This window comes from Zosterops lateralis (genome assembly GCF_965231275.1).
Source record: "Zosterops lateralis genome assembly, chromosome: 3".
Taxonomy (NCBI): domain Eukaryota; kingdom Metazoa; phylum Chordata; class Aves; order Passeriformes; family Zosteropidae; genus Zosterops; species Zosterops lateralis.
The window spans coordinates 81198042-81221738 of record NC_139764.1 but is presented as its reverse complement, the minus strand read 5'-3'; the positions used below and the strand labels follow the sequence as shown (position 1 = coordinate 81221738).

At 35.8% G+C, this 23697-nt stretch overlaps 1 protein-coding gene across 3 annotated transcripts in view; it reads right to left on the bottom strand.

Annotated features, from left to right (window-relative positions):
* The window catches only part of PHIP (PHIP subunit of CUL4-Ring ligase complex), a 108959-nt gene that overhangs the window by 30350 nt on the left and 54912 nt on the right, over nt 1–23697 (bottom strand). For 2 of the 3 annotated variants that reach the window (XM_083858468.1, XM_083858466.1), the window contains exons 16-23: nt 23458–23586; nt 18274–18499; nt 15211–15348; nt 13994–14177; nt 13208–13331; nt 4008–4148; nt 3167–3243; nt 2364–2595 (exon numbers count right to left, since the gene is read on the bottom strand). In XM_083858468.1, the coding sequence (XP_083714594.1) occupies nt 2364–2595; nt 3167–3243; nt 4008–4148; nt 13208–13331; nt 13994–14177; nt 15211–15348; nt 18274–18499; nt 23458–23586 (1251 nt within the window). The remainder of the gene's footprint in view (nt 1–2363; nt 2596–3166; nt 3244–4007; nt 4149–13207; nt 13332–13993; nt 14178–15210; nt 15349–18273; nt 18500–23457; nt 23587–23697) is intronic. The other variant, XM_083858467.1, reaches the window with a different exon arrangement.

Genomic DNA, 23697 nt, shown 5'->3' with positions numbered 1-23697 from the left:
CACCACTGAGTATCACAGGAAAAAGCATACATACAGTAAAATAAATAAATAAATAAAAATAAAATAGGACCTCTCTATTGTAATAAGTCAATAACATAGAAGCACTTTGTGAATTCTGAGGTTCAAGCAGGTCTATCTTGCAAAAAACTGATACACTGCCTCACAGCAAAGTGTCTAGCTAACTGGTGAATTATGCCAAGGTAGGAAACAGTGTTTAACCAGAGAACCCTCCCTAGTTATAATTTTACACATTAACCATCAGTTTAAAACTTTCTGGAAGCCAAGACTGATTTCAGATACTCATCAGGAAGGGACTGTTCCCAGAGATTTTGTTAAATTTCTGAACCTCTACTAAATCCTTTAGTAATTAGTTCCACTACCTGACTACACACTCAGATGGGTTTGGGGTGTGAGGGAGATGTTGAATAGGAAAATTGCTCATTTTTGAGCTTTATGTCTGTGACATCAGGTGCTACAGCTCACTGTAACAAAATAAGGAAGGAAATCATTCTGCATTTATTCCTTTCTAAACCACAATAGTTTTATACAAGCTTTTTCATCCTATCTCTTCCAAACTCTCTCCCTTCTAAGAGTCAGTCTCTGTGTCTGCCCTAAAGAAAAAAGAAAAAATGTTCTGTACTTTTGATCTTCCTGGGTGATCCTTCCTTGTCCTTCTTCACTGCTGTATCGTATTTTAGATTGATTTTTGGTAGAGAGGGATTAGAAATATAAGCACCATTCAAGATCATGAAACCCATGCACTAATTGAGATGAATGTCAATTTTTCCCTACACCTCTTTTAATTTTTACGATTCTTTGTGGGGTTACAAAGACATTCAAAACTTCTTCCCTCAATGAAAAGACCTAATTTTGAATCAAGATCAGAATGAGAAAGAACTTTCTACCAGAAAGGCCTGTGAACTCTCTGCTCAGTAAGGAGGTCAAATGTCCACCACAAGAAACTTCAAAGACTAACATCTGTCAGGAATGATAGATATAATTAATGCTACCTAGGGATAGAGGAAAGAGAGGTGATTTTCTGCAATTACTTCCAGCCTCATATTTTCTTGTGACTAAAGCAGGTCAGCTTTAAAAGTGTGAAATACCTAGACCTGATACTTTTTGAATCAAAGACATCCCATATCTCAATAACTGAGACTAAAATGGGTGCAAGATTCCCAGAACACTCAGTTTAGTTTTAATCTGAGTGGAAATACTGGGCTGTCCACTACCTTTCTGTTTTATAATAAGAAGCTAAACTACAGGTTTCAATAATTTTAAATGTCCCCCACCATCTGTTTTTCTCATCTCCTCTCTTATTCCTTCTGATACCTTCTTTTGGTTTCAGACTGTGTAAATAGCAATATACTATTGGTATTGACAGTGCAACTAATGACTGTGTACAATACACAAAAGGTAGCCTAAACAAAGAATAAAGACTGCCACTGACATCCTGTATGCCATACCAGAGATTCACAGCTCATCTGACACTGTGCCAACCTCTGTGTTCAAACAGTTGTTTTGTCAGTCTACCTTATAATGAGGGCTAAAAAACTGAAATAATGATTTTAAAGAATGCTGAAGACTCCTAATCTAATAAACAAACAAAATACAGGTATTTAGTTTAGATGATACAGTTAGCTTCCTTGGGTACTGCAAAAATAGAAGCCATAAGTTTACAAAAGCAATTAGCGTCTACCAGATAGATCTCTATCTCTGTAAAGAAAGAAGGAAGAGTGAAGTTTTCAGATCTAACAATTAAAAACAAAACAACCTCTCAAGAACACACTGAAAATACCTGAAGTCACTGAAAATGTCTATGTACTGATTTAAATTTTAATTACATTATATTAGAAAGCAAACAAAATACAGACAACAACAAAATCCTGATCAAGTCATATTTCCCTTGATGGAGTCAGTAGTGGCAAGCATAATGCAAATATCATATTTCATAGAATTTACAGAAAAAAATGACATGGTTGTGCAGATCTAAAAGAAATTGCAATTATCTAGGGAGACTAGTCAGCACAGCTGTAAAAAAATACTGGCGTGTCATACCAGCACTCAATTATATTGGAAGTTGAATAATCTGCCTCTACAGAAAGGAAGTTTCTGGTGTGAGCAAGGTAGTGATAAGGACATTAGAAGTGCTCCTTACATGAACTGCATCATATTCAGAATGCATATCATTATAGCCATCTATCATGTGACTTGCAAGAGTCCCTAATTATCATTTGTTAAGAATAAAAGTCATGCTGCATTTTAAAATTAGACAATAAATTGTAGTTGTAACTGAATCATTCATCCAATTATTTCTATGTCAGCAGGAATGAGCAGCCTGTAATATACAATGAACATCTAACCTTTTGTTTTCTCTCTTTGGGTTTCCTCTTCTTTGGTGATGTTGCTGGTCCGTCTTTCTCCTCAATACCCTTTTTCCTTTCCTTTTTAATTTGCTTTCTTTGTTTTTCAGGTCCTTCTTCCTCCTCTGAACTACTTTCTGCTTTCTTTGTTTTAATTTTAGGAATTTTCTTTGGTGGTTGCAAATTGATTCCTGCATCTGCCGTCCAGTCGGAATAATCACTAGAATAGTCACTATATGAGATATAACAAAGAAAAAAGAAATTAAAAACCCAAAGTTTAAAAGTCTACAATTTAAATGGAAGTAAATCAAACGCCTTGACATCATTTGGTCTTGCAAGAAATTTAACTTACAGCATCCCTCAAAGTAAACATTGTGTTCACTTCATCAATTCAAGATGATAAACACTGAAGTCTGGATATTGTTTTCAAGACTTTTGGTTTTGAATAGCTTTGAATGAAAAAATACAGGATGTTTTAGCTTCTCTCCAATTTCAAACCAAGGATCAAAGCTCAGACTGAGAGCCCTAGGAAACTGCTATTACCTGCCTGAAGTGTCTGTGTGCCTGAAAAGAAATACCTTTGTGCAAAACAATTCTGCTTCTAGCAAACAAGGAAAAACCTTCCCTAAATTTTAGTTAGCAATATGACTGAAAATTAAATCCTGAAAGTTTTACGTTCTTGTTCACTTTTTTCTTCTAAATCTGCACAAGTGTTAGTTATTTCACAATACTCTTTGCAACAAAAATTATTAAAGATTTCTTAGCAAGAATTTTCTCTGTAGGTTATATACATTGTCACTTACCTAGAACTACCATCACTGTGCCATGCTCTTTCATCATCTTCTGATGTTCCACCACTGGCAACAACTACTTCCCCTTCCTAATATGCAGAGAGCATTGGGAAGGGGCAGAGGGTGAGGAAGAGAAAAAGAAACGTTTTCTTTAGAGCTCAAGTTATAATATATGACAATAGAACGAAAACTTTTCTAGGCTTCATATGTGTTATGAATATTTGGCATTCTAGAAGCTTTATGTTAAAAAGGCATTTTAGTTTGCAGATAGTTCCTTTACTTTAGTGGACTTAGATAAAGAAGTATGAAGATATCTGTCTGGCCAGACATAGTGTAGAGCAAAATTTTTTATCACCATTTGACAAGGCCAGATTACCTTCTCAAAAATTATTTCAAGTGTTCCTAATGTCATATTTCCACATTTTTTCAATATCAAGCAAAAATCCAATATGAATTTTATGTACTCCTCACTCACTTTACCATACATACAGAGGCACAGAATAATTGAGGCTGGAAGGGACTTCAGTTCAAGCAGGGATACCTAAAGTTGGTGGCACATTGCTAGGCCATGTGGGCAGTACTGACTAGGCTTGCAAATTGCACATATACTTTGCAAAATACCCTTACAAATGAGCATTTTTCTCCTTTTGTCAATTACTTTTTAAGCCAAAGCCAAACATATACAACAGCGTGTGAAAACCTAATACAACATAATTTTTTAAAGAGGTGAAAAGAAATGCACAGTGAAAAATGCAACTTGAGTTTCCACTAGAAACAATGTTTCATTAGCTGAAGCAGCAGCTTAATGAGTAGAAATGGAAGAGGTAAGAATGCCTCAGAATAAGGATCTTACATCTGAAGAACTGTGTCCATTTTCCAACTCTTCAGCAGGCCTTGCAGTTTCTTCTACTGCATATCTGGTACGGTAATTGTGCTGATTAGCTGCTTGTTTCTTTGAGTCATTAGCATCTAGTAAATTATCATGAGAATGATTCTGTGAAGATACAAAAGTCGAAATACATAATTTTTGAGTATACCTCTTATTAATACATAGCATTTTCTTTGAAAATAGTATTCCAGGAAACAATTTTTGCATTGGCAAGAAGTTACAAGTCCAAAACTAAAAACCTGCTGAAGAGAACACTCCACATGCGTAGGTGAATGAATATAAGCACCAAACAGTTCTTGTATTGTGGAAATAATTAAATTTCTTCCTAGACACAAAACAATTTTTAAATCTGTAATTATTGAAAAATATTGATTCTCTGGAAAGTACACATCAGTTAATAAGGACTAAATCAAGAGCTAAAACATAATTACTGATAGGCTGCTAAGAGCTTGTAAAAGCTTGGAATTACACTAAAAATGGCTAAGGAAAGAAGGCTTTTAAACAGAAGTCCAGAGCATTGTTTTGCAGCCAAGGGGTCATATGTGTTAGAACTGAAACCTGTACAGTAATACATCCCTTAGCATAGAGAGATAACTGTTAGCAAATAGTTTTAATACTTTTAAATGGTATGATGATGCATTGAAGAGTTCAAATTAATGAGTCAGTTTGAAAGAATATGAGTTCTTTTGAAGCTTAAAAGAATGAACTAAAGCTGCAATTTAGAAACACTTCATGCTCCAGCATTAAGAGATTTTGTTCCTCCTGTGGAATATATATATAATGCACTCAACACTTGCACTCAACACCAAGTGTGCAATCTTGTGTTAGTCCCCAATCACTGGGAAAAAATGAAGAGTTATGATCTAAATTGCAAGAGTTTTGTGCTAATTTTTTTTTCTTTTTGGCATGTATAGTTGACCTTCATGCTAGCTCAGATCCAACAAAATAATTTCTGGGCACATTTCTAGGCGCCACAAAAAAGAGATACGCTTCCCCACTGTTACCTCCTGCAACAAAGAAAACCTTGCAGAGTTGAAAAAAAAAAAAAAAGTCCCAGCAATGAAGAAAGCATAACTGGAACAAAACAAAGAAAGGCACTAATATTTTGACTGTCTTCTAGTAGAGCAGACTACTTATACCTATATTTCTTGATTATTTTTTTTCTTTTGTTGGAAAGAGAAAATCTTTTCTATCATGTATGATAAAAGCTGGCTCATGAGGTTAAATTTTCTTGTTGAGGAAAATAACTCTCATTTTTTGTAGTAAAAGCTGTATTAAAACATGGTTAATCAACAGTAGCTAAGATTTAGTTTTCCTTAGCCATAACAATCATCAATAAAGTGCAGAAGTCTAGTGACTAGATTTTCTTCCACACTCCCTGTTAGAAGACACACACCTTCTGCAATGTGACTCCAACAGCTCAGTAAAGTAAGCCAGCACACCACTCTGTACAGCTGTGTTGCATTTTTCATCAAAGCACAGAGGACCAACACAAAACGCTCTATGCTCTTTTCAGTAAGTACTGTGTTTCTGTTCTGTCCTTCTGTCTAATTGGGCAAGTTATCAATGACAGCACAGCTACCAGAGACATTTCTAATGGGACAGCTCAGCAATCAGCATTTTAACATTGTCCGAGACTTTTGAGACCTGAGGCACTTGTTCCTCCTTCTGGATTCAAACTGTCAGCACACACCAGATCTCCTCAAACTGCTCTGACCTCATCCAGAAGAGCTCCAAGACAGCTCTAAGCCCAGTGGCTGAACCCATCACACAGCCTTCTGGGGCTGCTCAGTTCTCATCAAACTCTCAAGATTCATTACTGAAGCAGAGAGGTCACAAAAGCCAGTGTTATAGTAACTTGTTTCTTTTTCTGAATGGTGACTTTTTCACTATGAAACATAGTAGACAACAGGGACAGGGACAACAGAATGGAATCACATAACCCCAATGAAACAAATCAGTCAAGTATTCTGCAACAATAAGGAGGACATTTTTGCAGAAGCTACATTACAGCTTTACTGCAATGTTCATGTCTTCTCTCTAGAAATAAAAGTCCTAAAACTTTACCTCCTCGTTTCTCTTCAGACATGAAGTTTCTCACAGTTATCATAAATACAGATTTTTTTCCCAACTCAAATGAACTACAGATGCTTGGAAAACTGAAGCACTTTGCATTACTCTTTGGTTTTGAAAAGAGCTCTCTTTTTTTGGCAGTTCAAAGCTTGAGGGAAAAAACAATACCCCAGTCCCTCCGTCCCAATCATTCCTTCATGGAAAAATGTAATACCACTGTATAAATACTAGGTCATAACGATGCTGAAGAGTAACAAACTGTTTTGGGAAAGATACAATGCCCAAACAAGAACAGAAAAAAAACCCAGGAAAACCAAATCACAAGTACTTATCCATGAGTATCAGAACGATAGAATGAAGTTGGAAAAGATCTCTAGATGTCACCTTGCCTAAACCCACTACTCAAGCTGGGAAGAGAAAAGGAGCCATAAGGTATACAATTGCCTCATCTTGCAAAAAAAAAATAAATTTTAACATCATTCCTATTCAACTTAGCTTTTCAAAATCTGAAGAGAAGCTGTAAGGCAGAACTTTATTTATTTGGGGGAGGGGTGCAGTTGAATGTGAAGGTTTGACTATAAAGTACTACAGGTTTTTTTCTGACAAATTGTAATTACCACCAGCATGTTCAACTATAACTGAGGAAACACAGCTGATGCCTTCTCTCCCTCAACACATAACCTAAAGGAAAAGCTTGAAATTGTACTCTCAATTTTAACGGTAGGCTGGGAAACAAAGCCCAGATAACCTATGATTTGAGGTTCAATCATCACTTTCTCTCTCAACACTTTGATGAACAGTCATATATCCTGACAAGTATCTTGTACCTTGTCCAAGGCTTCCGGTCAGTATCAGAGCATATCTATTGATACACCAGAAATCAGAGCTCCCGTCAGAACAGCTTTTCTGTGAAATAAAAATTATGGCAATTTCCTGTATTTCAGAGGGATACTGGACACTGCTGGGAGGTCTTGGTAACATAATTTGTGAGAGATAGAGTGGTGTCCTAGGGTGACTATGATGCCTGTATCTCCAATCATCCATTCCGTGTGTGCTGTGTGTTCTGTACCTTTAAGACTGGTTCTGAAAGTGAGCAGGGAAAGAAGACGTGCACAGTTTGTTTTGAAAACTGTTCACTCCTCTGCATCTTTTTTTTCCTTCGTCCTTGGTAAGACATAGATTTGAAAAAAATCCCAGCTGATTCTTTATAGTAGATTTAAGAACATATACTGTATGTTAGAAAGTATTCCAAGTAGTACTTTAGAATATATGAGATTGCATTTTAGAAGACATTTTGTGAACACTGAATGCTGTGTCTGTTACCCTTTTGCATATATCTGAGCACCACAACTATGAGAAATCTTCAGCATACTCAGAAGAACTAGAAAAACTAGCCTAAACAGCAGAATAACAGAGCTAAGGGTGCAGATAAAAAAAAAGAACACAGACTCTCTAAGATGCTATGTTCCCTTGAAAACGTGCCAAGAGGGCCAAAGCACACATGGGAGAGATAAAGGGGAAGAGGTGAACACCAGAAGACTACTACCACCACTAAGGACTGAGCATGCCAAGAAGGGCGTGGAGTAATTACCATGCCGAGCACAGATGGGTGGAGTCAGACAATTAATATGTATGAAGGGGGATGGAATGTCATGCATATGTAGGACCTCAGGGAATAATAAAGAAGGCAAGTTCCCTGGTGAGTATGTGTGTCTTTAGTGAAATTATTCCCCACGCATCTCAACATCGATAAATACATATCACTCTAACAACTACTATTAGTTGTGGAGTTCTTTCCATGGCGTTTCGCTTGGGACTGTGGATTCATCGGATGCACCAACAGCAGCCGGAGTTGTTTTTTTCCCTTTTGGTTAGTCTAGCTAGCTGAGGTAAAGTAGCTTCCTGGACTGGTTTTTTTTTTCCCTTTTTTAGGGACTGTTTAAATCTGCTCTGGGGACTGAAAAGCAGGAGCTGCACCTGTGGCCCACCAGACCTGGACCTCGGCATTTTCCAGCACTGAAGGGATTGGGACTGAGAAGGGACTGAGGGAGCTGAGCTACTCACAGCAAAGACTTCTCTCAGTTTTGCCATCTCACTTCAGACCAGCGAGAGGTTTTGTTGTTTCATATTATTCATTCCTTATGCTTGTGGGCAGTTTGTTAAATAAATAGTTTTTTCCAGTTTTCTCCAAGGAAGAAAGTCTCTTTTCCCAGACTGACTGGGGGGAGGGGCCATTTGGGTTTGCTCTCCTAAGGAACCCCATTCGGAGGTTTCTTCCCAAATTTGCCCTAAACCAGGACAAGTGGAAACTGAGTGGTGTCCTGACAAATCAGACCACACTGCACGCTACAGTCCTTATGACTCTGACAGCACTGGGGCAGGGCTGAAGCAATTTTGGCAAGCTTGGGCTGTAGCAATTTCATGGAATTTCTCTAACCAGCAGCATCTATTTTTTATGTGGAAATAACTCCTCCTACCTTAAGCCAACAGGAATTAACTTTTACTCAAAAGTTTATTATGGGCAAGGCACAAGCATATGTCCAATATCAGAACCCCAGCATTAAATAGGTCTTGCCTGGCATTTTCTCTTTGGCTAAAGAGCACCCTTTCACAATCTCCTTAAGTCTGAATCAGTGTCTATAATTACTTAGTTTTTATTCTTACCACATTACATGTATGTAAAAAATTAGTATGAACTGTTCCAAAAGCAGTGAAGATAACAGACACTGAGTGCTAGGCCCTGGAGTTTTAGATTATTTTCCTCTTAACATCTTGATGATTTAATTGGAAGCATTGTTTAAATAACATGTAAGTAGAAAAACTTATTTCTGTGAAACACAAATAAGCCACTTTCAGCAATACAAAGCACACATTTTTCCTCTGGGTTCTGTCACTTTACAATAGTCATCTGTACCTACCACAACAGGGGCCTATGCCTACTTTTGTCCATCCATAACAATTTCCCATGTTAATTTCGTGAAATTTTGGCATTACATTTACACTTAATGATAATGAGGAATATTTTCATTTTTGTCACATTTTACTAGGACATACATCACATCAACCCTCTAGTGTATAGAAATTTCACACTCTTAAATATTTATCAAAATGCTCTAATCCCAACAGTTTAATAAACTAATCCTTTTAATTATTTAGACTGAGAATATTTACCTAAGCATGTTATTATCTCAACTTCTCTCTGCTCCTGAAAACAAGTAATATGGAATACAGTTCCATTTCGAAGATGCAAAAATTCCATTCTATCCTCTTTCATTAATGTATTGGGGTTCAAGTTTTTGCTGTTTGCTTTTTAAAGGTGTTTGTTTGTTTGTTTGTTTTGTTTAATAATAGAAAAAAAACTCTACTCCTCACCAATGACTTTGAAAGTCGAAGTTCATCATTCAGCCTGAAGGTTAATGATACTAAATACTATTTACTAAATACTATTCAGGTCAAAATACCCAACTTTTTAGTTTCTCCCCCACACTACATTAGTCTCTTAAGCAACCATATACAGACACTTTTCTGTATGACCTGTGTCAAAAAAAGGTGGGCTTTCAATAGCAGAATACTTACGTGACTTCCATTTAAATTGCAGATATTGTTAAAGAAGAAAGACTGAGCTATAATTCTGTACTACTTTTAACAAACCCTACAATGACCCTGGATTAAAAATTAGCAATAGGACTTTGAAATCTCCTCAAAATGCAATTACAGCTGCTCTGTGTTCTTCCTTATTGACCTACACTTTAGCTTGCAATCCAAAATGCTAATAATAATTACCCCTGACCATCTTTTCATTTTACTTCTGCATTTTTTACTTCTTTCAATTACAAGGGAAGAAGGGAACAGAAGAAAATACTATTTTATCATTATTATATGAACAGACCTGATAAATTTCAAAAGTTGATATAAAAAGCAATATTTCCTACCGGTATGAATACAAATGAATTTTCCTATGAAGACAATGTTTTAAATGCAAGCCTTGTTTAATCTGCTCTGCAGAGAAGCTGACAGTATTATATAGCGAGATATTTTCTGTAACTTTTGATGCTGTATTTCTTGGATCTAGAGATTACTGGAAGAGAATGTCTTGCCCTGTATTTTGTTGCAGGTGTTCCCCATCTCCTTTAGATCATAAATTCTCTCATTAAATCTGTAAGAATTCACTTTGTAGTAAGTCTTGCAAGAGTACCGTAATATAACTTGCAAGGAATCAGTTATCAAAACCTACTGGATGTTCTCAAGGAAAAGGAAGTGCTTTCCAGTTCTATTTTCAACCTAACACAGCTTGTATTTAAAGTCACACCGTCACTGTAAAGTACAGCAACAGAAGAGCAACTGTAATGAAGTTATTAATTTCTTTTTAAAACAATCCTAAAAATATTGCACAACAGCTGTTGGATTGCAGTCAATCTTGCTTCTCTTCCCAGGTGTTAATCTGAATATATTGCGAACACTACAGAAGATGACAATTCCAATTCACTACTCCTGTTGCTCAGACACTCCGGAGCAGAAGGGTTGCTCATGTTAACTGTAAGCAACAACAAAAACTGATGAAAATCTGAGCAGTTAATTTAATTGTGATACTCAATCACTCAAGATCAAATACCTTTTTCTTCTTGAAACATGCTTATTTAAAGCCCATGGGATATCTACTTATTTCTGAATCCCTCTGAGATTTTACTCAAGAGACTTGAATTAGTGTGCTTCTCAGCAGTCTGAGTCCTCCAAAAAGAGATGTACTTAATGAAGAATCAGCAACTGAAGAATACAACCTTTTTATTCCAAGATGCCATAAAAAAAGTATTCAGTAGGGTTTATGAAGGCATCAAGCATTCTGAAAGTATTACTAAGTATATCAGTAATTTTTATATAGAAAATCTACTGACATACTCAAATGAAAAGACCATGATTGCCTGGGGTTTTTTGTTATTTCCTCAGAAGAAAGGTGGAAAGTGACTAAAGGATTTACCAGGTTATATCCCTCATATTCCGAGAATCCAGATCACAGAACCCAACAGGTGTAAATATATGAAAGTGTTATTTATAAGGAGCAGTTGCTCTGAATGATTTCAAGGACATAAATATCTGCAATAAAAATATGGGGCTCAAAAGATCGAGTGCTACTGCTACAGTTTGGAGACCCAAAAAAAAAAAAAAATTAAATAGGATTTTAAAAAACATTTGCTTTCTTTGTTTCAAAGATATCATAAAAGTAATTGCAAAAGCCAAAATGCCAGACCAGCTAGCCTATTCTGTTAAACTTTCATGTCCTAGCGATATTTTAGAAGAAAACTGTAGCCCAATTAAAAATTTAATGGTAATTTGGTATGAATTCATATTATCAGGAAGGATCTTTTGACTAGGCTGTAGCTAAAGACAAGGAAAAAAAATTAGAAACCCTTGAGCAGTGCAAGTGTTTAATTAAACTAAAAGAAAGTGTATAATTCAGCACCAAGATACATCCTCTCAAGACAGGAAAAAACTTTGTTAAAATCTGGATTTGTCAGACCCGTTTTCTATGAAAAATAACAGTTACAAAGACTTCTGATGTCCTGGTATTTCACTAATGAGTCCTGTGATGTGGCATAAAGCTTCCCTCTTTAATGTACAAAAACTGGAGACAAAGGTGAACAAATTTTTTTCAGTGTATCTTGGGAAAACACTCATGTTGGTGACTGCGATACCGAGAAAAGTGCATTAGTACCATTTTTTAAGATAGCAATGCACTCAAATTTTAATACAAGAAAAAAAATTGAGGGGAAAAAGTAAGAAATAAATTTGATTAAGAAATTTAAAGTTAAATTACTGTGTGGACTCTGGGTAGGGGAGCTTTCACTTCTTTTGAAATCTTTACTTTGGTTGAGTATGAAAAAAGTACCAAAACAATACTCAATTTTAACATGAAATATAAACTTGCTAATTTCAAACTTACCCTATTACATATAAAATTAATTCATCATTAGTAAAAATTACAGAATGACTACAAAACATCTGGAACTTAATTCTTTTCAGATTGCTTTCAATTTCAGTTCCTTCCTTCACAAGAAGGCAAGCAATGAACAGCACAGGCATTACATATGGTACTTTAATGTTTAAGAGCCACAGTCTTTTGTTTACTTATTCTTTTTATTTCATTTATTTTTCCCCTTAGATCCCAGAAGTGATTTTTACTTTTCAATCGCAATTGCCCCCATTTGCAGGTTTTCCTGGAGGCTGTATTTCACAAGCTTTTGATTGAGGGTGAGAACAGTCTCCTCTACATTAAGGATACTAAAACCTAAAGCATGGCTTCTCCTTTACAGTTGCTAAAATTTACTTCCTTTATTACAAAAATATACTTGATTATTTAGCTAGAAAAGCATAAATAATCATGTGCAATTCATAGTTAAAACTAATTTTAAACAAAGAAGATATAAAAGTTTTCTGTAAACATAGAATATATATCCTTCAAGTTTTTTAACTAGCAAAAAGATGTAAGATGAAAATTTTTTACAAGTTATATCAAAAACAGCCCAAGTCACTTATGATATTTTAATTCTTAATTAAACTTATTTCCTTCTACTTAATCTACCCTGTTTTCTTTCTTTCTGAACATGCACTCTCAGCTCTAGCAAAAAGCATGCCTTAGATATATCCCATTATGCCATTATGTTCCACAATATGATTTTTAGGGTACCATGGGAGAAAATACCCAACTCTCTATCTGGAGATGTTTTTAATTTGTTAAGGTTAAGAACTGTGACTTGAGTTTTAACAGAACCTTTCCACAGAACAGTATGTCAAACAGACAACAGCAGCAGGGTGTATTGATTAACAGTGACAGACTCCCTACAGCAAATCATGTCCCTAACATCAGACTTGCAGGGATTTCCCCAGACTTCTGAAAGCAATTCATGTTGTTTATTATTAAGAACATACTGAAACATCAGTACAGACAGGCTTCCTCATTCTGGGGAGGTAAACAAACTCCTGCACACCCATTTGTAAATTTAAAACTGAGAAGAGGAATGTAAATTTATGTGACTCAACTAATTAAATTAAATTTTATGCTTCATTCTGTGATAAGTTACAGGTGGACTGCTTACCTTAGAGAAAGTAGGTATCTTGTTTTCTCTTGGAATGTGACTCATTACATGTTTTCTTTTCTCTTCTGATCGATACACCCTTATTTCTTCTTCTCCCTTTGCTGTTCTCCATTCTTCCTGCCTACTGAAAAAAGAAAACTGAGATGTTAATTTTAAAGGATATTACTATAACGACAGGATCTATTCCAAACCAAGGAATAGAGACATTCAACATCTATAACATTCTTTGAACAGTAGTTCTCTTTACAGTTAGCATATGGCTTTAAATTAGCTTTTTCCAAACAAAGTAAGATTTTCATCTTATTTCATTAAACAGAGCAGTTTATGTTTGACTGTGGCAAGTAGGTTTTTTGACTTACTGATTTAAGTATTCATCACAAGAAGTAATTACTGAAAAAATTATAGTTCCAGTTTGGAAACCAAACTTAGTAGGCACTTTATAGATTAGGTCATTATTCCAGCCATAAAATCCCATAAAATTACAGGAATTAAAACATGTAATCTTATGCAACAAGTCAGAAGATATTGAGGCAACTAGAGTCCCTTGCCTATACAAGTTCAATTACTATGTCATTCATTAAATGGACAATTTTTACTCCCAATCCTTTTTGCATTCCAATATTTTTCAAGGGATAGACAAACAAGTGATTTCAAACTGAAACTGATTTGAAAAGAAATTGGAGATTACAAAATAGAAAACAAATGACAATGCGAATGGCAACAGGAATTCCAAAACTGTTCCATTTCATTAAGTTCACCACAGTAAAATTCTCTATCTATGTTTACCTGGCCACACCAGAAGACAGTTCAGGCACTACCACCCTGCGACTCCAAGCCACAAGGTCCCGCTCTGTGGCGATTTCACTTCTCGGTGCATTGCTGTGCATCTGACGCACACCTTCAATTTGTCCACTGCGCCTTAACCCTATATTTGGTGGGGAATGTACTTCTGAGGTAGAGCTTACAGATCCTAAAAGTCAAAAAAGCAATAGTTCTTGATCTGAAATTCTCATGGAAGCATTTGAAAAGAAAAACTTGGAATGAAATGGAAAAAATAACTTTATTTAAACTATTACTTTAAAATAAATCATATTAACTGTGTATTTCAGCAGATTCTACAGTCAACACAAACAGTACAAACATCTACTGGGCTGTAGCACTCTGTCTAAAAATTCACATTGAAAAGAAGCAGTTTTACCAACAATCTGAAGTGAAGCAAATGTTTGCTTCTTTAAAAATAGCTTTGAAAACATTTATGCAAACCTGACTATTGCTACTGCACTCTAGATCTGTCTTATAGAACAGTGAGCTATCTCACTGAATCAGTGTGCTCCTTAAACAGTCTTCTACCTTCAAAAAAAGAAGAAATCCTCAACCATGGAAATTAGGAATCAAGCTGTAAAATTTACAGACAAAAAACTGAAATGGTAAAGAGGTTAAAAATAACCAAACGAACCCAAAACAAAACCACACATACAGGCAAAAGCCTTCGAACACCTACCAGTAGAAAAATATTAAAATTTTTCCATATCCTTATGCACACAGGCTAATCCTCCTTACTCTAGTGGATTGCTAATCATAATTTTTTAGGTGTTGAAAACTACTGTGTAATCTAGTGAAAGACACTGAAATGTGGAACAATTTTGCAGAGAAATAAGTAGTTCCTTCCACTTTTCTTCCTCCTGTGTCCTTATTTGAAAGAAGTCATATTTCAAACCAACTAGATGGCCAATTCCAGATTAAACAGTAGGGTAGTTACTTCTAAGGGAACACAGCAGCTGCAATTCCCTGAGTGAGGAGACAATAACAAAGATAAATCTGTGATGTTAAGAACTCCAACATTTTGCAAAAGGCAAAAAAAAACCTATGGGAAAGCTGTACTATTTTCTACAGCTCCTTTCCAAATACCTCCTTTCTAGTAGTTCAACAAAATGCAGAGATCATGAACAAGATAAAGGGATTTATGTTTTCCACGCCCCAGCACCCATCCCCCAGTGATCTACCTCTGCTTATCCGGCTGGTACTACTGGTTCCTGCCTCCCCAGAGCGCCTCTGGTCCTGCTCTTGCTGAAGTCTTTGAATCATGCTATCCAACGGACTAATTTCTTGATTTACTTGCTGACTAAGAACTTGATTCAATCCTGTGAAGTAAAACATACAGGAGAACAATACACAAATGTAAATTTTTAGGAAATTAATGTTACAGACAGCTCATCTAAGTTTTAGCTTTGAAACAAGTACAGTTAATTATACATGTAACTATGGGCTAATGCTTATTTTTCTATCAGCCATTTCTTAAAACAGGACAACATCTTTTCTTAATATATTTGAGAACATTATTATTTTCTGGAGCAAGGTCAAGATAACCACATTTCACTTCTAATAAAAGGTTAAATTTGATCAAGTGCCAGCAAGTCACAGAAGCTTAACACAACTGTTGTTTGTCAGCTCAGTCAATGCAAATTGTTCAAATGCAAGATTAGCCTGTCTCAGATGCATTAAAAAACAGTTTATAAGCTTCAATACAAGAACTACATCAAGAAGGTCTAACTGAATTAGAAAATAATTATCTGTACTGTAGAATACCAAGCAGTAAAAATGTTTAATTGAGCTCCACATGGACATAATGACCACACAGATCAAGTAATGGTAATTTTCTCTGGTATGTAAAACAGCCAAGAAACCTTCCTTTGGGTAGGTCTTGTGAATAGAAGATAGGAAACAGTTCCAAAGAACTGATTACAAGGTGATAATACTGTTTCTAAGGAGCAAGTAAAATACACTGCACATAAGCATGAACATAAACCTGTTTTTATACTTAAAATGATCACAAAAAACAGTTCGAGAATGGTATAGAGAAAAAGACAAGGGTTACAGTGCTGATTCAAAAAGAAGTCAGACATCTCCACAGAGAATAGTGAGATGGTGAAGTGTAATGGTGGGAAACTCTTAGTCAAGAGAAACAGGACTTGTAAAACATTTAATGAGAAATAACTATGTTCGAAGAAATTATTTTTCCAGCATGATTCCAAAGAAATATCACAGTATAAACTGCACTTTATAAGATCAAAGACTAGATATTACAGTAATTGTGCTATGAAATGAAGAGCTTTGATTATGTGGCTGCACAGAAGCTGTTATCTCTTAAGAGTATGCAGAAAAAACCATAAATATTTAAGATAGTCCTCCCAGGCTTTAAAGGTTATTGAAGTCAACTTCCCTAAAGCAAGCAGAACCTTGGAATAACAGAATGAGCTCTGGTATAACCACAGATGGATGTTTTCTGACTCATGTAAGTGAGACAGATTTATTTGTCGATCTCATGAGCAGACATACTGTCTACTGAGAACAATGGGAAATAGTACTAATAACCCAAGAACGATCTTAAATAAGGAAACTGCTATCTAAACAAAATGAATGTTTTTATGTATCTAGCCTGTGAGACAATGCCTTAGCAAGAAACAGCAAGTGGTTTCTTTTTAAATGAAATAATAAAGACTCTGGTGTATACCTGATTTTTACAAAACATCTGGTTTAAAGGAGCTTCATCCTCATCAAGACAGTAAATCAAGTATGACTATTTGAATTCCCCCTACTCTTACAAGTTGCTGCAGAAAACTTAACAAGAAATAAATGGTCAGTGGTCTGAGTGAGATGCATCAAATTCTACAACAGAGCTTCAGAAAGAAAAGGAACTTACTTAGTGAAAGGGAACATATAAAATATATAAACGCTGTTTAGGTCTGCGTACAACTGCATTGTTACTATATTGTAAAAAGGCAGAAAAATATCTTGTGTGTCTCCATCAGCTGTCAATCTGACAGATGGCTCACTGCTATTATACAAAATGCAAAGGACATCATCTTCCTAAAGGCACTCATGTGTCATGCAGATAGACCACTAAATTTAATTTTGTTGGGTCTGTGTGCAGAGTCTGACTTGTTTCAAAATACACTGAAGAATGTGCCCAGGACATTTTCAAATTTGGAGAATTTCACAATGCAACGAATTCACACTTTAACAGTGAACTGAAGTAGCATCCTTCCCTAAAAATCAAATTTTGCTTCAAAGCCACTAGCTAAGATATTTACATTCACCAGGAAAGATATTTTCCTTCTCAGAGTTGCTTCTCAGGTAGTATTTCTTTCTGTAATTTTGGAGGAAATATGGAAATCCTCCCCTAAAAATATTTCAATATTCACTGCCTTATAATCCTGAGGTCTACAAATAAGGATGAAGATATTTTTTAGTAAACACACTCTCAGTTACCCTTCCTGGAATCTCTGACACACCACGGGCTTAAGTATCATGAACATATAAAACACAATTTACAGGATTTTCAAGAATATCCAAATAGTTAACAATGCTTATTTTAACCAGTCTAGTAGTCAAAGCTACTTTCAGCAGTCACTGTTTGCTTATTTATGCTAACATCAAACTAGTGATACCTAATAAGTAGGCATTGCTTTTCCATCCCTACCCATGTGAAACACCTTTAGGCAGTTTTTAATAGCCAGTCATTGGTCCAATATATGCATGTTCTTCCATGCCATGTGCATGAGAATAAAACTTTCAGTGTTTTATTCTTTCAATTTCCTAAATCTTCAGTTCTTTAACCAAATCACCAAAGCTTAAAATCAATGACTGTCTTCAACTAAAGAGGAAGAAAATTTTGCTTCTTTTGAGATGTCTTCTCATTTTTCTGCTCTTGTAAGTGTTACCTTTTTTAACTGATCTGTGGAAGACCAGTCTATTTCCTAGGTTTTCTAAAGGAGGAAATCTTATCCCAAAGAGATAACTGAGAGCTTACACAGCATTAGACATTGTTCCAGTAATGAAATGAACTCTGAGCTAACTGGCATTTTAGCATCCACTAGTGCCAGCTTGATTGATGACAATACTGTAAATGAAATTGTCACAAACAATCAGTTCCAAAGACATTGTAATTCTTCCACACTACATTAACTACTATCCCCATAAATGAAGAAAAAGGACAAAGTGAAAGTGTAGAACAACTGAAGGTAACTAGATAAGACTACTGTTCAGTGAAGTGAAATTTTCCATACCTGAAGACGTCACTCCCATCTGAGGAATAAGCTGTTCCTCCCTGCAGTTCTCACGACCAGGAACTAGTCTTTGATACCTTGCAGGATGAGGGTTGCCATCCACATCAACCAGAAATGGGGGAGGCATAAGATGTGGAGCCTGCTGTGTCTGTTCGTCCAGGACAAAGTTGTTGGCATCACGGATAAGGGGCCGATAATCACTATGAAAGAACATCTGATCTGCTATCTGTAAATAAAGCCATTTTGTAATTTTTTTAAAGAACCTATTACAAAAGCATACAGAAGAGAACTGCCAAAAGTATTTTTAACAGTGGTAGTAATGGTCACTTTTGCAAAAAACAGGGCTATAAGCTGATGTGTTTCCTTCAGTTCAAAGGGGAACATTTAATGACTCCATTATTATTTTGTTTCAAAGTACTCTTTTTTAGATTCCACTGCAAAAAGAATAATCCACATGTTGGAGGGTGGGAAGCATTTAAAGAATAGGGGAATGGGGTAATATTTAACTACTAAAAGACATCTGACAAAATACAGCATTAATGTATTCGTTTATAAATTTTCTTCTATAGTCTAAATATATGAATAAATTTTCTGATAATAAAAAGTTATGTCACAGACTTGAGATATGGTGCAGGCAGAAGACTAGGGAAAATATTTATTATATCAGGGCGTTGCCAAATATATTAACACCATCAAAATATATATATATCCTTACTATAATGCTAAGGATTATTAGAAAAAGTTTAGGTCAATAAAATAAAGCCAAGATAAAAATTAAATTTTTCACTAAGCTTTCTTTTTTATTTCTGTCCATCTGCTCCTAATTTATTATAGATGACTTTCCACAGACCCTCAAGACTGAAGATTTTTTTTTCCAAATAAATATAAAAAGATGTATGCTCCATTCCTCACTGGCACATGTATCTCAGTATTGGGTAATAAGAAAGATATTGAAGCACAAGAAGAAAAGAACAAGTGAATAGAAGAGAAGTTGATGCACATACTACATATCTCAAGACCACCTACTGGCAAGCAAACTCTGGCAACTCATATATTCAGTTGAAGTATGAACAAGTGAAAATCAAATAATAAAATCATCATTCACACAAATTAAAACTTCCAGTGCAGTATAAAATAATTAAATAATTGACTCAATGCATAGAGATCTCAAAAAAAATCTCGTCTTTTGAGCATGGAGAGAGGAAAGCCCAAGTTGTCATAGAACATCCTCCGATTTCTGGACAGTATGCTTGCTCTATCATGACCAATCCATAACACAGCTTCCAGTAACTCATTATGTAGAAATCAGTAAGGCAGAGATAACAGAAGCTACCCAGAGGTCTGTTCTCTCAATGAAAAATGTCTCCCATCCTGGAAGCAAGAAGACCAGAAAACGAAGATAACAACAGACATTTGTCAACTACATCATCAGAAAGTGCATCCATATGAAGTGGATTAAAAAAAAGAACTGGGAAAAAATCATAAGAATCATGGGATCTCGACCTCACCAAAACACAGAAAAATAACAACAGCAAGAAATTGGAAAGATACAATAGCAAAGGATTCACTTCAGAGATTCAAAAGACTACTCTTACAAAATGCAGATGGGCAAGGTGATATCCCACTGCAGTAAAAAGCCGACTGGATGAAATCTTGCTGCCAGATTCTTTGTTAAAAGAGGCTGAATGAGAAAGACAAAAATGCTTTCAACATGTCTGACCGACAGAATCAAGTCCTGATTACCATTGTTTCTTCATCCCACAAGACCTCAATATGATAGAGACAGGTCCCCCAGGAGGACTTACGATGTCTCCGAAAACCATAATAGAATATGCATTACTTACATCTAGTATAAGTTTTCCTACTAAGTATTTCCCATACTAAGAAAAAAGGACTTTCCAATGGCAAGGTCATACAATCTGTGAGTTTTATGTTCTGTCTTGGCTGTACAGTGTAGTCTGCATCCCAGGTTTTGCAAGCAAAGGGAAGACCTGGTACAAGATCATAAGGGACTTCGTTGCACTTACACTTCTGTCTACCCTATACTGCAATCAAGCATAATAGAGAGAGTAAATAACAATTTTTGACTCCATAAGATAATGTGGCATTTCTTGGAGAACACAGGCTCAGGACCACTCTCAGGTAGAACATCCCTATTGGAATCCAGGAAAACAGTCTGAGAAAAATCAGAAGAATGAGACATTCCATCAGAAAACCAGCCAGAAGAACTAACAATGAGACTTATTTTTTATTATTATTAGAGATCAGATTCAGGATAATAAAATGATATCACATCACTATTTGCATATGAGTCTTCTATTCATATAACTTCACAAACCAAGCTTGGGAATGAGCACAAAAGCTTCCAACAAGGTCTGAACTCTATAGATTCTCCTCCAATCAATCACACATTCAAAATGCTCAGTTTCTCCAAATGGGCACAGTTACACGAAGAGGTTTTCCCCAGTATTGCACCAATGCATCATACATGAACTGTCAACTTGCAGCCCAGTACTGTGGTTTGGGAAGCATGCAGAAACAAATGCCTTGGAAAGTGGTCATGACACCAAGCCTGCCAGAGTTCAAAAAGCATTTGGACAATGCCCCCAGGCATATGATGTGCTTTCTGCAGAACTAGGAGTTGGTCTCTGTCCTAGTGGGTGCCTTTCAACTCAGAATATTCTATGATTTAAAATTAACAGAGTAGTACCTTACACTTTAGAACTGCTAGGTATGCCCAGACAAGTATTCACCTAATCAAGAACTTCTGAAGTGCACATGCCCTTTTGACAGTGAACTCGGCTCAACTCTGGTGATGACAGACTCAGATTTCAGCTAAGATTGGCTCAAGGAACCATGAAAAAGCAACACATGTATTCTTTTTATTCTCCCCCACAAAAGAATTACTTCACAAAAATATGTATCATCAAAAAAAAAAAAAAAAAAACCCACAAAACTCTCATAAACACCAAACAAAAAACAAACACCTCACCCCATTCATCTTCATTGTGGCCAAGATCACACTGCAGGGGAAAGAAAGCCTAGGCATTGGTTCCAGTCAACTAGGAAATGTAGATACTATCTGAACATAACATGAAAAAACAAAGATGTAGAAAAACAAGAGCTTGTTCTCTCAGCAGAACTAACATTATCACAGCTATAATCACTGTCAATTGAAAAATGCAGGAATACAGGACAGGTTACCACACTTCTTTCTTCTGTAAAATTCATTTCCTCAGAGAGATGGGAAATGCTTTAAAGGCCAAAAAACACATATCCTACTAGAAAATAGTCTGACAAGATGTCTGAAATCCTCCCCAGTATCTGAGCGGAGAATGACAGAAAAAAACCCCACCATCTCCAGCACCTACCTACCTGTAGTCAGCTTTTCCCATAAATCGGGTTAGACAAAAATGAAGCTGATGAAACCACACATGGATGACACTTCCAAGCTGAGTTTTCTGTGAGTGGAAGACTGAGATTAAAGTGGTAACAAACATAAGTCCTATCTGCTCCCATCTCTTCTATGATCAAGAATGCCAAGAGTAACATCGGCACAGCAACAGCTGTAGAGGATTATTTCAAATCATTCAATAAGGGAAAAATTTAAAACATGATCTTTTCTCAGAGGCTGCAGCAAAAACCCCAAGACAGCCAAGGGTCTGTAGAGTTCAAGCAGGGAAAAGCAACTGTATTCATTCTACAAATAGATTTAATCCCTCACAGGTAAATTCCAAAATGGCAGTAGAAGGGAAAATTCTGATCTATCACAGCAAAGACCAAAAGACTCACAGATTCAATTTAATTTCCAGAGAACTACATATTTCCAAAATAATTGAAGAGAAAAAGAAATCTGAAGCAATCCATTGACATGGTAAGAAAAATGTTCCTATTACAACAGGCTTTAAAGTTTGGAACAATAAGAATCTTGAAACACAAAGAAAATTATCTGATAATCTTGATTTTCCTTGCTTGTGATGTCTCTATTTTTTTGTTTTATTTGGAATGGAAGGGGAAATGCACAGTTAATAATAACTGAGGGATACCAACAGCAGCTTAGTATTTAGGAGTTCAAATCATAATTGAGAAACAAGGAGAAAAAATAAATCCCCAAATGCAAATCCTTCTGTAAGACTACAGAAAGAAATCCAGTAGCTTACAAGACAAAGATTAAAATTCCTTTTGCTTTCCCTCCTTCAAGTCCCTCTGCACTGCTGTTTGCCAAAATGCTTTCAAAACCAGCCTGAGTACAAAGATCCAAATAAGGAGGCAAGATCCAAAAAACAGCATTGCACCAACAGCATTGAAGTGTCAGCAACCAGAAGCAGGGATGAAAATGCAGCAGATAGGTCTACTCAAGTCTTAGGAAAAGGGAGAAGAGACACACCTCATTTCTTTCCTGGGGAGTAAAAGAAGAACTAAGATCTTGTGGACACTCCAAACCTGTATGGTTCCCAGAGCATGTTCCTCCACAAATGAAAAAAAAAAAAAAATAACACCATTTATCTTTACAGTCATGAGGGTCTGTGGCAGGACACCCACACTCAGAATACACAATGCAGAGACTATGACATTAGAATAAAGATATGATATTTTTATCACACTAATGGCGGAATATTGCTGCGTAAGCATAAAGCCATCCATGATGGAACTTCATTAACAGACATAAAATTGCATCACTAAAACATAGTACATTTTTTGTAAATAATTCTCTGACAGGTTATGCAATATTTAAATATAGATAGCAGGAATTACTTTTATTACACACCCACTTTTGGGGGGGGCTTATTTAGGAACCAGAAAAAAAATGTTTCAAGTAAAATGTGTAACTATTATGAGTTCCACTGCAGCTTATTCCCTTTATCCATGTGGATCCATTAGTAGACACTTGTAACTTTGTCACTTAGGAGAACAGACAGTGACTGGTTAATTTTGAAATCTGTTTATAAATTATTATTATAATTTTGAACTTCCCCTGTAAATAGTAGCTTAACATAATGTTCCCATAATTTAAAAAAAGACAGTAAAAGAAATCTCATTGTCAACAACGGGCATCCAAAACATCCCATATTAATGGCTCAAAATTGTGTCAAGACATGCCCTCTTGAAATGAAGGTCTGAAGAAAAGTTTGCACAAATGCATTCAACACAGACAAACATTTTGATTAACGTCTTGCACTGTACCTTGTCATACTTGCTACTGGAACCAAAGCCAAAAATCAGAAGGTGACCGTGAGAATCAGTACATGCAAAATGCTGTCCATCAGGAGAGCACTTGCAGTCAAAAACTGCACCATGTCCTTGTCCTTCAATCTGAAATACATCAACATACAAAATAATTAACAGAAATTAATAATTTTCAATTATGATTCTCAAAACTGTGATGCTGACATTGAAATTTATTATAAAATCTGTATGACAGTA